Raw genomic sequence first — 14084 nt, forward strand, 5'->3', positions numbered from 1 at the left:
AAACTGATGGGCATCCGTGGCCAAAGCTTGGACGCGGAGCTTCTCCAAACGCGCGCTTGGCGATGGTTCGTTGTCTCGCAAAAAAGGTTCAACCCATCCATAAGGCGAACTACCATTTTTAGTCGCGACCCTTGCTTTGTGGTAATTTGTTCCATTACATGAAAGCCGTGGAAAAGGACACGGCATTCGCGAATTAATCGTTAATTAGAAAAGCGAAATAAATACGTCGTGTCCCCGTCGTACACGCGGTCGTGTCCCGCCGCTATTTTTATTCGTTTTTCCTCCTCGTCGTAATTGGTTCGCGACGCCATCTCATTCGTCACCGAAAATCGATAATCGTTCCTCTTTTCGATCGTGGCGAACGGAGCATGGGTACGTTGTAACTTTGTGGAAATTCGGAAATGCGTTTACGTGACGGAGAAATACGACCGCGGAATCGAACGTACAGCGTTGGAAGTTTCGTTCGTTCGCAACGAACAGGCTCTCGTTCGGAAAAATCGATTGTTCCGGCCGGAGACGAGAGGGCACGACCTTGCACGCTCGAGAAAATCCAGCTAGACGCGGCAGACTCGCGAATCAAATTACCAAGCCGTCGGCCAACTGTAACGCGTTAGTTTATAATTTAACAATTTCGCCGGGACGGTGCGGTCGTCGCCAACGATCCCAATGAACGCGAACGACGACGCGGTTCGTTATACCCGAATCTCTTTCACGCCTCTTCGACCCCGAGCTTTTGTACTTTATTCCGTTTTAAAAGCCTCTTTTCCCAACTTTCAACAACTTTTCTGCTATTACTCGGCCAGCCTGCGCGTAATCCTTTTACGAATTTCTGCCACGATACCCACCCCCGCTCCCTCGTAGAGGAAGAAAGAAAGTAGTCGGCCGTGGAGAAGACGGACAGTCTGAAAGGCACGGCGAAAGCCGCGAGGATATAAATTTACCACGGGCTAAGGTTCTTACTCACGCATTTCTAAGCGATGTTTCGGTAGCCGGCCGCACCCCGTGCCCAGACTCTCAACTACGATCCTCCCTCTGCCTCGTTTTTCGCGCGCGTGTCCGTATTTATTTAGATTCGCGACAAGGTCCAGCATCTCCGTTCTCCGTGGATGACTCACAGCCGGGCACGTCGGACGAGAGAAGAGCGGAGAGAACGCGCGAGGAAGGCGGAGGTGCGAGAGAGGAAAACCAAGACTCCGAGAAGAGACTCTCATCCGCGGAGAGAAGAGCGAGCAAGACGAGACACGACGCTCTTGCCAACACTCTGCTTAGATTTAAATCGGTCTGTTCGAACCGCGTACTCTCTCTTTCTCTCTCTCTCTCTCTCTCTCCCTCTCTTTCTTTCTCTTCGTTCTAACCATTGATTCGCTAGAAATATCTTGACGAGTCGCGGATGAACGCGAAGGAAACCTGCCCTCTGCAAACTTTACGAAACTATTAAAAGATTCCACGAGGCGAAGGTAGACAACAGAAGTTGCTTTCGATAACTTCTCGAGAGGATCGATTACTCTCCTAGGCGTTAAATAAAGGATAAAAGAATGCGGGGCTGAGCAACATTTTCTAAATTTATTGATGCCGTCGACCAACGAAAAAAGGGCTTAGAGGGCTCTCGCGCCGTACAAAAAGCAAACCTCGCGAAAGATCAATTGACGAAAGATCGAATCGAAGGGTAGGTATAGGAGCTGTTTTTGTCTCGGAGGGATTCGAGGGCGATGCAACAACTTTGATGACGAAGCCAGCTACAAAAACTGCCTGCCGACCTAATATCTCTATCTCGCATCAGGAAATGTGGATGGAATTAACGAGGCCGGAGATGAGAATACTCTTTCGTCTGCTCTATCCGAGAGGACGTTGCAGGAAGGGGACAGGGACAAAGAGTAATCGCCGTAGTCGTAAGATTAGACCGAAAGGTCACGAAACTAAATTTCGCGATGAAAAAGGGCAGCCGGCCCGGCCAAGATCACCCTCCTGTCGGGGCAAAGAAGCGGAAGTGGTCGCGAACGGTAACTTTTGCGAAGTGGAAAGCTGGACGAGGCGGAAGTCGAACGCAGTCTCGAAAGGGAAGAAAACGAGGAAAGCCAGAGAGGAAGAAGGAAGGTAAGAGAAATGCGAGCGAAGAGGAACGGAGAGTTAAGGTGACTCTTGACGAATCAGGGCGTAACCCGCAATATACAGGGTGTTTCCGAAATCGTGCTGCACCTGGAAAAGAAATGATTGCTCGCGTAAAATTAAGTGGAAAGTATAGAATAAAATTTTTCCACGTGGAGCACCGTTTTCGAGAAAATCGTGTTTGCACATTCGTTAAGTAGAGGCGCACTCAACTAGCTCGTGATCTGCTTAATTTACCCAATTTGTCTAGCTACCGTTACCCTGCGATATATTGTAGCATAGCAGATAAAATATGTGAAATGTGGAGCGTGGCATGAGAATATGATCTGTGAAATGGATTTGGGATATTTGGTGTGGGATGGTGGATATTAAATGTTGGGTATAAGATATCGAGAGTGTGGAAAGACGGAGAGTGATTATCGAGTCTAATGTGCCATTTTTGAAGTATTAAATATGGAAAGTAGAGTATTTTGCTTGTGAGAGACACGGCGTAGAACGCGTGATTGCGAGATAAAGGAGAATGGATAGAATATAAGATTTGAGCTACATGCTCCAAACGTAAATAACGGCACGTGTTAACACGAAGTATGTCGTTTCAAGTTGCACAACGATTTCGAAAACACCCTGTATAGATGCAGACGAAGAAGACTTTTGCACCGAAAGAGGCTGTGAGAGCGGCTCGATGGTTAGGCGAGATTAGAGGCGCGGGCAGGCGAATACGAGCGGGCGCTCGAAAGCTCTAGAGGACTTCACCGTCGTAGGCCACTTCATCCTCGCCAAGAACTATACCAGATTCCTCGGCTTCTTTTCTTCGCGACCGCCCAAACAGCCAGCCGCCGGACTTTCGAGCCAAGACCTTTGTTCCGATATCTGTGCCATCGACTGCAGATTCGTTTGACCTTTTTCCAGGATATCACACGTAGCTCACGATCTTGCGTCTACCAGCTGATCCTTCTCGATACGATCGACGATCGTGCGAGAATCTGCACGACTCGTTATCGCATGAAACTCATCGCGTTGGAATTGAAAAAAGATACTCGCGACTCGTTTCGATTTGACGCGAAACAAAGGAAAAACGATCCAAAGCCGAGGTTGGAAAAGCGAGAGGAGCGGAACGCGTAAGCGAGGTACGAGCTGAGAAGAGGGTGCTGCAGAAACGACGAGCGATTAATATGAAAACAAGCGGAATAATATCGCAGTTTGTTTTCTGGTCGAGCGAGACGCAAAGGGCGAACAGCAATAACGCGATCCCAAGGCGCTTTGATCGAACTGAAACGAGAGATCGTAACAACGCGGATGCAGAGTGAAAAGGTGGCTGAAAAATGCATAGAAAGGGTGAAACGGTAATGGGACGAGCCGCATAAAACGTTGCTTGCACGAAACATTTACCTTCAAAGAGACGAACGTTATGATTCCTGGCGAAGAGAATGAACGATCGCGTTGTCGAAGTCGCGAGAAACGGAATTGCAAATTAAAACGAACAACTGCAGGTTAATGTAACGCGGGACCAGTTGCGAAACGCAACGGGATATTATTGAAAGAAACGAATATCGAGTGGTGAGAAAAACGAATGCCGCGAGCCCAGCCAATGATTGGGTTAAAATAAAACAAGCGTCTTTGCAGCGATGCTTTATTTCTACGTTTGTTTAACGCGCCGGATAAATCAGCGACCGCGACACCAGACTAAACTGTTTTACATAAATGACACGCTCTATTCGTCTCGCTTCCATAATTTATCGCGTCGGCGGTAGGATATTATTTTCGATGTCCAAATCGTCGAGAAACAGACCGACGCAACGCGACGCAACGCGAGGCGACGCGACGGTCACACCGGTGTGGAACGTTTTGCGAACGTTTCACAGCTTGTGGTCGAAAAACCAGATGGTGATGAGACGAAAAAGTCGGTGTAACATCGGGGGTGAAAAATAACGAAAGAATAAGGCTGGTAAGCCAGCACGCGAGGAGCACCAGTTCTTTCACCAGTCGAGGCATTAAGCTCTTCTGCTTTCCTTACACCCCGCTCCTTCGTTCCTGTCGCGACTCTGAATGGTGGCGCAGCAGTGGCATTGATGGGTCACAGTATTTATAACCAAGCGAGCGTGCGAACGCCATGGCTTTTGACTACCTGTGCTTAGACGGAGGAAGCTCCGCTTTCTGATATTTCGTCCGGGCCGCAGAGACTCGCGCTTTCAACCGAGTGTCCGCTCGGAAAAACGACGGACGCCATAAATCCGGCCAGTTTTCAGTAGTACGACCCTTCTTTGTCCGAAAAAGGCATTCATCTCGTCACGGAGGCTTCTTCGAAAAGCTGGAATCTTTGGAAAATTTCTTCGAGGAGTCGCTGGTAGGTGAATTTACCGATAACGGTATTTACGCGAGCGAATCAGCCACGAGTAAAATTTGCTCCACTCGAGTCGTGACGTGGAAAGTTTGAAACAATGCGGGATATACCTTGAGCCTTCCGAAACGAGAGAGAGAGAGAGAGAGAGAGTCGATCATCGGAATGTTTTATCGCGGGTTCACAAACGCCGTGAAACTCGAAATCGAAATTTCATCCCACGTGGGACGCGGAATTCCGCGTGATATGCTCGGGAAAATCCGTGCGGCTTAACGAGCTGCCACGACGAGAGTTGGAATCCCGATGGGAACGGATCCGGACTATTTCTCAGGAACAGTCCACCGGGAGCCCGCGGCGTCAGAGTTTTCCTTCTGTTCGAGAATTCAACCTGGCCTTCCGGACCTCGTAGATGTTCACTGATCGCTGCAACTCGCCGGAATTACGGCATCGTTAACGCGCGCCGCTCGTTTCGCGTTAATGTTCCCCGCTGGATTAAAATTACAACTAACGATAGGAGGTGGAAATCGAGTCGGCTCGAATTACTTTCGCGAGTTTCCGCGCGCCTGCAACGAGACGTTACGTCTTTGGGAAAAAGGCCTTTCGTCCGAGGTTCCTTCGAACGCGAATCGAATTCGATGGAAATAAGAGGGAAACGGAGAGAAAACTGCATGAGGAAGGAAACGCGGGACGATCGAAACGCGAAAACGCGCTTGGCTACGAACTGAAAACTACGGCACTGAACTGTCCCGACTAAAATTAGAAAGTACGCTCAGAGTTTCGTCGGTGACTACCGAGAAGCGTCGCGTTGTCTGGCCATCGTTATTCGTATCTCGCTAACGTAACTGATTCGTTAAATCAGCCGCGGTGACTTCCAGACAACATACCGACGTAATTCGATACCGCGTCGCCTGACGAAAGTCTACCGAAATTGCTCGGTTCGAGCGACGATCGTCACCGGACTACGTCACAAGGCTACGTCACCGAGCCGAAAGGAATTCGCGTCGACCATAAGTCAGACGCGCGCGTCCCACCGATCGTGTCGCGTTTCTCTACGTTTCGCTGGCTCCAGACCGAATTTTTCGCGATTCTCGCATTCCTCCAACTTCTCCCCTCGTCTTTCTCTCTTATTTCTTCTCCGGTTCTTACCCTGCCCTTTCCACCTGCTCCTCTGTCACCTATCAAAAGCACGATCTTCGTAGTTTCTACTTCCTCTTTCATAGGGTGCTTTAGAAGGGCCGAATGGCAGTGCGCGGTGTTGCACGAAGCACTCGTGAAAGCACGCGTCTGCAACTTGCTGATTTCAGCTTACGGTCGACTCGTTCGCCGTCGAATCTCAGCTACGCGTCTCGATTCGCGAGAGCGAGCCAAGTAAAAAAAGAGTCCGGATAGAATAGGACCTGGACGAACCGATAACAGAAAAGAAAGCCTTATCGAGCATCCTTGAAAGGTTGTTCGCGTCGATATCCACGGTACAAAACGCGCGAGTCTCGCAGCCGATTCTCGATACAATCGCGCTCGGAAGAATTTCATGGAACAACGGTGGCACGGGAGAACGGGTGGACGCGGTCGACGTTGAGCGAAGAAAAACGTCTATAGAAGACGGAAAGAGAGGAGCAGGCCGTACGGTTCAACCGACAGAAGCACTAACGCAGAGAGCCAGCCGGCCAAAAGAAAACCATTAACTGCTTCCACGGGATGGAAGAAAAACAGAAGGGCCAGAAGGAGAAGGGGCGAAGAAAGCAGCGCTTCCCTCTTTCTCCCTTTCGGCGTGTATCTCTTTTTCACCCCGTCGCTGTGCTCGTGCACGACATGCCGTTTCCATTACAAGACAGATAGTCCTCGCTCGCCATTCGCAGCGGCGTTCGCCATTAGGAATCCATTCTACGTCGTTGGTCAATCGGATCGGTCGTATTCAAGGAATACTTCCGATTCTCCGATATCAGGAGTCTACTTTCAAAGGCGCGAGTTCGTCCACTATTCGTGCGAATGTCGTTTCAAACCGCGTTGTAGCTATCTAACGACGCGTTCTTTGCTGCATAGATTCGCAAATGTTCTTCCACGAAAAATCCGCGCCGCTTCTTCGGCGGTAGGTTCTCGATAGGAGACAGGAAAAAGCTCGAGAGGTCCCGGAAAAATTGGGACTGCGAAATCGCAGAGCGCGCGACTCCATTCTTATTCGCGAGAACGCTCAGGTGAGCAGAATTTCTTGACAAATTCTTCGCGTCACTTTTTCTCGTTCTGTCGAGACATCGCGTTCGAGTCCCTTTGGGCGAAGGTAACAAGCGACGAAAGAAGGAAGAGACGAGGAAAAGCGAAGGACAGACGAGGGAAATTAAGCGTAACACCCGCATGACGACGACCTCTCGACGAAAGACGAAACGACGCGAGCGAAAAGCCTGTCAGAGATTACTCTAGATTTAATTTCGAATAGAAAGTCGCTTCGTCATAGAAATTCCATGCGGCTAATTGACTTTAGGATGCTCTCGGAACTATTAATTTCTACTTGCTGGCGATTAAACGCCAGCTCTGCGTTCCCTACGTGTGTTTTTCAATTACGACCCAGCGAAAACGGGGAAAGAGCAGCGTTACAAGCACAAATAAGCGTACCGCGCGGCTATTATCTCTAATGCAGGCCACGGGTTTACCAGCCGAAATAAGCCGCGGAAAACGGGCTATGCGTAATTCGTATTAATCGCGAGACAGAATGGGTCGGCCGAACGAGTTTTGATAACACGGCCAGCAGGGACATGGCAGAAGGGGATCTAGCGCGACAGTCTAAATCCGGTGGAACGTTAATAAACGAAAGGTGCACCGTGGGACGTGTCGCGGAAATGAATTTCTCTATGAGAGTCTGGCAATAATTGCGCTAGAGACGCTCGTAACATCGCGTGGTACGAGCGACGTCCAGCTTCGGTTTTATCGCGGCTCGTCGAGCGCGCTGGTAGTTAGCCGTGAATTCTGCCCGGAAGTAGGCGAACGTAGAAACACACGGTCCATAGAAATAAAGAAATCGAAGCAAAAATCGCAAACGTTCGACGAGCGTGTGTCCGATATCGAGGATCAACGATATCGAATTAACGTGCCGGCAAACGATCGCGTAACGACGGTGCGATCGCACTTGCTTTTGTTCGCGAGACGTAGGCGAGTACGTGGGCTGAACGACGATTTGACGAACGTTATTGCGCCGAGCGAGATTTACGAGCCAGCCGATGTGAATTGGGTCCCGTTCGTTACGCGATCAACGGGAAAATATGATGAGAAAAAGCGTCGGCGGAGGTGGAGTTAACACGTGGCTGGAACGAGGGATACTCGTGCAAAGTACAAGAAGCGTTATTTGGTGTTATAGTGATATAGGGATTGTAAGTCAGGATGAGGCGCGTTATTGAAACGTTAAGGGGAAGTTACGTATAGGTACTCCTAGCGCGTTCGTACTTATCTCGTGGAGTAAGTGGAGGGGCTGCATTCACTTAGGATGATCGTAAAATCCATTCTTAAGGCGGTTGGCCTGCTAAGCTCCCGAGTTACCGCCTAATCTCCACGCCTGTGACATCACCTTGCGGAATATCGGAGTACCCATAATCGAAAGCCTGCGACGTTTTTGAAAGTTATCCGAACCGGGTAACCGGGTTCCCGTTTGATGCAACGCAACCAACAGCTCCGCCGTAAGTTCCTTCCGATCTTTTAATTTCCGCGATCCATCTAATATTAACGTCTTCTGCGGCGACGCTATCGACGTGACGTATCGACGTGTTACGACTGAAAATCGATCTCCCAAGTTTCTGTTCGGTAATCAAGCAACTTTCCAACTTATTTCCCGGCTCTATCCCAGAAAAATCCTCGTTCGCCGAGAGTAATTAAAAGCAGAAAGGCTCCGGAGCGAAAGCGGGACTCGATGAAAAAGGTGTCCGGATGCGTCGACTCACGCTAGGCTATCTCCTCGCGCGGAAACTTTGCGAGGAAATTTCCGCAGACGGCCTTGAGTTCGGGAAGCGGCGTGGCGCGGCGTAGCTGGCGATTCGCCTGAGCCGGTCGTTACAAGATCCTCGTGGATCGATTCCCTTTGGAACGCGTCAAAGGGGTTCGCGGAGGGATGGCGGTGTGGCGGTACGACGGCCAGGGAGGAGGATCGGTAGGCTAACCGGCCGCAAAAACGTAACGAGATGAAAGAAGAGCGCGAAAGACGGACCGACTCATGAACGAGGTGGAATACATAAATAGAAATCTCGGTTTATCCCTCTCCATCGGCCTATGCTTCCAGCTCTCTCTCTCTCTTTCTTTCTTTCTCTCCGTCCGACCCTCTTCCTTCCCCCTATTTCGCTCCTTTTCTCTCATTCTCCGTCGGTCGAATTCTCCTGGAAGCTTCTTCTCTCTCACGGTGGCATATATACGCGTCTACTAACCGGAGAGTAGCGGTAGTCTAGACGGAGTGTCGATTTTTGCCGCGGCACCAAATTAGAAACCCTTCTCTGCTGGATCCATGGCGTGCGCGTGGTTCCACCGCCTCTCCGTCTGCTCCTCTCGCGCCACCATTCTCCGCCTCTCTTTTTTTCTCGTTCCCCGTGACCGTCGCACCAGACTCTCTCTCTCTCTCTCTCTTTTCTTCGTCCTTCCTTCCCCACTCGCCTGCTCTTCTTCTCTTCAGCCAACGTTTCTCTCGTTCACTATGTATCTCCGTATCTCGTGAACGCTCGCATGCGAAATCGCTTAAAGGGGATGAACAGACGACAAGCCGTGTGGCCCTTAGCTCTCCGCTCTCGTGCAAATATTTTCGCTGCGACCTGTGCGGCTCCGGACCTTTCGGAGGCTGCCGCTTTTCGGTAATCGAAAAAAAGGGAGAGAAAAGGGTCGACAAACGATGCCAATGAAAATCTCATTTTCGCAACCGTCGGTCGTCATCTGGCACAAGAGTGGGTGTTGCGGAAAATGCTCGTCCTCTGAGAACGTTGCAATTGGAAAATTTCTAGTCGATCGATCTTTCGAATGTAAGATTGCCGATGGTAGGAAATAGAAAACGACGGGGAACAAGCTTACGGCGAAGCTTCGGCAAATTCAAGCTCCTGAATGCAAAACACCGCTGATCTTGTATTCATCCTCTGATATCGGCCGCGTGCATACATTTATGTAAACACGCGTACGGGGTGTACGAGAAGAAGCCGTGGAACCAAGGTATCGCGTAAAAGGCGCATAAAGGTCGACCGTAAAGGAAAAAAGTTGAAGTTAATGCAGGGGCCGCGCAAATTGTGTTCACCGCACTACTCTTCGCTTTCATTACCTTTAACTCCTCTCGGCCTTCCACCTGAGAGGGCAATTACCCCGTCCCTCGATCCGTTTCGGCGATCTCTCAATTCTTTCGTCACGCTTCGATCCGCCCTAAGAGCTGGCGAATTAAAACTTCTCGCTCCGCGAAATCTCGGTTGAACTCGCAGCAAAGAGCAAGCTTCTTTCTCTCTGAAAAGCGGTCGTTCTCGATGCGAAATTCCTCGATTCGATTCCTACGGTACATGGTAGATCGAATGGTGGATGGTGGAGCACGATCGCGACGCACAGATCGAAGAAGAACGTTCGTCGGATGAAATTGTGCGAGACAGGTTGTTAGCTGGATGGAGTTTCGCTGAGGAGACAACACGGCGAAATTAATAACAGCGTAGACGGACCAGAGAAAACATCGATCTCGCCGCAATTAAGGGATTATTCTCCGGATGTTCACGGCGCAACGGGCACGGATATTGCGTTCGATCCAATCGCGATTTGCGCACGCGTTTCGTTAATCATCGCTGCAGTTGAAATGCTGGAATTAGTGGAAAGTGGCGCTGTCCATTTTATCCTATCTCGGTTTCAAAATTGCGCCAGCCAAGCTTGAAAACCAATTCGAAATGACAGCTCCTCTAAGCCATCGTGGCATTCGATCGACGAAGGATTATGGCGCCAGCGCGTGGCATTCGCGTCATTTAACCGCCAAAAAGCTTACCGGCTCTTTCTTTCTGCGTCGCTTCGATTCACGTTTTCATCGAGGTTCTTAAGAACGTGGCGTAGAACTACCAAGACGAAAATTATCGAAACGAAGAGGGAAAAGGCCGGTGTCTGACATGTTCGGCCAGAGTCGAAGATCCACCCTTGAAATTCCGACTGCGAATTCCAGCCGACTGTGGATTTACGATCAAGCTTCTCTTCTCTTCGGTCCGTTAACTTTCCGAGTCGCAGTACGTGGACTCGCTAGATTGCGGCGTAATACAGGGCCATCGAGAAACTCCTCTGACAAGTGGAAGGAGACAAGGGACCATTCCAGAGTCGGTTGAATCGCTTCCAATTTAAGGAGCTATCTCAGGACGAACTCACGTTTTGCCTCGCGATCGGAAATGCCACGCTCCTCGCTGCTTCCCGGCGATTCGACCTTGCCAGCTTCTGCATTTCTATCTCAAGCCAACAACTGCCTGTTCTCGAATTTACCGGACTCCGTTGTCCCTGCTCTCTTGCTCCACTCTTTCGAATTTCCAACGCATCGACGTCTCGAGGCAGCTGCAAACCAACATCGTTGGTCGAAGCGGAGTATTTGCAGTTTAGTAGTTTTCCTATTCGATATTCGTTCCCGAAGGAGCACGGATCGCGCGTAAAGTTGGCGGCAACGATTTTCCTAAGCGGCTTTCATACGTTTCGACGCGTAGCTTAGGAAATAATCTGGAATTCGAGATAAAACAGAGGAGAAACGTGACGTGGGTAGAACACGTCCGGAACCGCATCGATCGTTATCGATATATTTGCGTTACGAGGGAATTTCGCCGGCAGTAATCCGCAGTGTTTGAAAAGTTATTAAATTTGCCGGCGTCTCGAGGGCAAGTTCGAAAGCTCCCCGGCAGAAGTTTCGGCTTCTTCATACGGAAAAACGAGTTTTCCCGGATAGAGAAGTCCAGAAATTTCAGACCGCTCTAAACCCCATGGAAGCTCGCAGGCAAGTGTATTTGGATCCTTGGGAGCGCAGGCAAAACTTCATGTTTGCCCGAACTTTGCGCAATCTTCTCCCGGGACTCGAAGAAAGGTACGCGAGCTCGGTCCACGCCACCTCGATATTCGTGTACTTGTTGGAAAGATAATAAACGAACTAATCCGCTATCTGGCCGCGTTTCCATTGAATATTACCAGAGCAAACGATTATCGCAAATCCCCGTGTCGATGGCGTAAACTTTGCTTTTATATAGGCACAAGGTCTTGAAAGTCTAATGAATATCACGTTATCTGTTCGCAGGCGGAGATCGAAAGTGGTGATATCCTCCGCGAAACCCGAGGACAGCGGCAGATACGAGTGCGTAGCGGAGAGTACTTCCGGTCATCGAGCCTCACTCGCGGCCCAGCTTCTAGTCGCTCACGATACGAGAGTTTCGGAAACCAGTGAGTATCATCGATGTACGCGTACATATCGTACGGTTGCATCTTTGTAACAAACGAGAGGCTAACCGAGAATGGAGTATCTACTTATTCCGTGATACAAATCCATGTCTGTCTCTATCTATCTCATTAATAAAAATACTCCAGAAACACGATACTCTGGCGTCCTTAAAAACATGGCAGCTTCGTTATTCGAGCGTCGATCGTCGATACAAAAACGGGAGGAGGGACGTTCGCGAACAAAGAGAACGAGGGACGCGTTTTGTTCGATGCCGGCTGGATTTCCGGTGATCGATCGATCGATCGGTGAACACCTGCCGGCACATCACGACGCGCTTCAGTTTTCACTCGTTGTCGTCATAACTCCGATGGTGCGTGCACCCGCAGCGGAATCTCCATTGAATCCTCGAAAAAATAGAGGCGCGCGTTTTGTACGCGTAACGGGACGCGACTTCACGATACACTGCTCTGCAACCTGCGACATTTCGATGACCCTATTGTCGCCATGAAAATCATTCTTTTCCCTTCTTTTTTGTTTCATTCATGATCGCGTGACGTTCTGAAAGGGAATACCGCGCAATAAAAGGCGAATATAAAAACATCTTTCGATCCCTTTTCGGGTATGTCACGTAAGTTAAACACGGTGCAAACGGAAATCATAAATGTACGATTGGAAAGGTGAGTAATTTTTCATTTATCTCGCAATACGATGGAAGATATACGTATGAAAGGGAAGTGTAGGTAGAAAACTCGGTCAGGACGTCTGGAACGAAACGATAATCGATCGTCCACGGAGGATGCAAGTATCGGCTCACTGGCACGGTGGTGTAGCCATTTACGGTCGACGTCTCGCGTAAAGATGCGACCACCACGTTGTGCATAAACGTCTGAAACAGTTCGCATTGGCGCTTATCGATCGACAGCCGGCTAGACCTCGAGCAGAAGGCCACCGCGCGGAACCTTAGTTTATGGGTTTTCATAATACCTGCAACATTTGGTAGACGTTTTTCGCCAGGGTATTTATGCCAACTGAGAAATGCAGCCGTGGCGGTAACAGCTAGACCGGGAAAAACGCGGAGCTCGACCGCGGTGAAATTCGTACTGCAAACGCGTAACTCAGTTTACAGTGTGCTGTAATTTCCAGCACGATACGGGATCAATTCGAAGGAATTGCTGGTGTTCGAGTGAGAAATTCCTCGCCGAAAATACCGAACGTGAAGCGAAACGGACCGAGACCCGCGCACAAAGGGTCGTTCGTACGTATGGAATACTCGAAAGTTAGCTGTGGCACCGAAGAAACGATAATCGTTGAAAAATTGGTTAAATATCGAGACAGCAAGAGGAACGATATCGAGAATAGCGATGAGAGGAAAGATCCATTCCAGAAGTGGGCCGATAGACGCAGGTGATAAAGTTAGGATTAAGCACCTGATGCGATAATGCCCGCGCAGCCGGCGCTCGGTTCCAGCAAGGCCGGGAAAGCTTGCGGTTCACCGCCACCGAGGCACTGCGAGCTCGTATGACGGACAAAGGGCGACAATTACAACCCTGCCAGCCACGTCAGGGTTTCATATAGCTCTGAACTGCTGATGGCGGGTCAGCTACCCGTTTTGGTGTACACTCGCGTACATTCGACCGGCTCGTAAATCCCGCAACGATGGAACGTTGTCCTGATTCTCGCGGAATTTACCCGCATTTTCCCTCCACTATGCTTCGAGCAACGAAACGAGCGGCGATACGAACGATCGAATCGACGAAAGAATCGATCGAAAGAAGCGATCGCGATCGTTTCGTCCCGAAGACGCCGGTGAACTCGATGGAAAGAACGTGCCCTGGCAAACAATCACTCGACACGTTTTCCTCGACCGGCCCTTTTATTCTTACGGTCGGTAGCACGCTCGAGGGCATTTGGACGACGCGCCGCGGCCGTGACTTCTGTTTCCTTACTGGTTAGCTGCTCGATTGCGGTAACAGATTGTGGTAATGTTTATAAGCCTAGAGTTACTCGAAAGAGCGAACAGCGCGCTAGCTAGACTGCAATAACATTTACCACAAACTTTTACTACGACTCGAATGTTCGTGCCTTACTCGAGGCCCGAGCGCTCTCTCCACTGCACAATGTTTTAACAATTGCCGTTGCAGTCGCAATGGCACGCTTTACTACTACGGAGGTGTAACTTGATACAATAACGCGCGCGTTCCGCGTCGTTTAGTCGGAAAGAGCCGACTCGTGCCAGCCATCGGTGTTGTAGCCGCAGAT

The 14084-nt window shown here is 49.9% G+C and overlaps 1 protein-coding gene across 8 annotated transcripts in view; it reads left to right on the plus strand.

Annotated features, from left to right (window-relative positions):
* Positions 1-14084, plus strand: part of vn (membrane-bound neuregulin protein vein) — a 200980-nt gene that overhangs the window by 127089 nt on the left and 59807 nt on the right. For 7 of the 8 annotated variants that reach the window (XR_013058324.1, XR_013058325.1, XR_013058326.1 and 4 more), the window contains one exon: positions 11685-11827. The exons of the other annotated variant lie outside the window; for it this stretch is intronic. Coding sequence is in view for 2 of the 7 variants with exons in the window: in XM_033332828.2 (XP_033188719.2) it covers positions 11685-11827 (143 nt within the window). In the remaining 5 variants the exon portion in view is untranslated. The remainder of the gene's footprint in view (positions 1-11684; positions 11828-14084) is intronic. 8 annotated transcript variants of the gene reach the window in all.

The sequence above is a fragment of the Bombus vancouverensis genome, chromosome 5 (assembly GCF_051014615.1).
Source record: "Bombus vancouverensis nearcticus chromosome 5, iyBomVanc1_principal, whole genome shotgun sequence".
Classification (NCBI taxonomy): domain Eukaryota; kingdom Metazoa; phylum Arthropoda; class Insecta; order Hymenoptera; family Apidae; genus Bombus; species Bombus vancouverensis.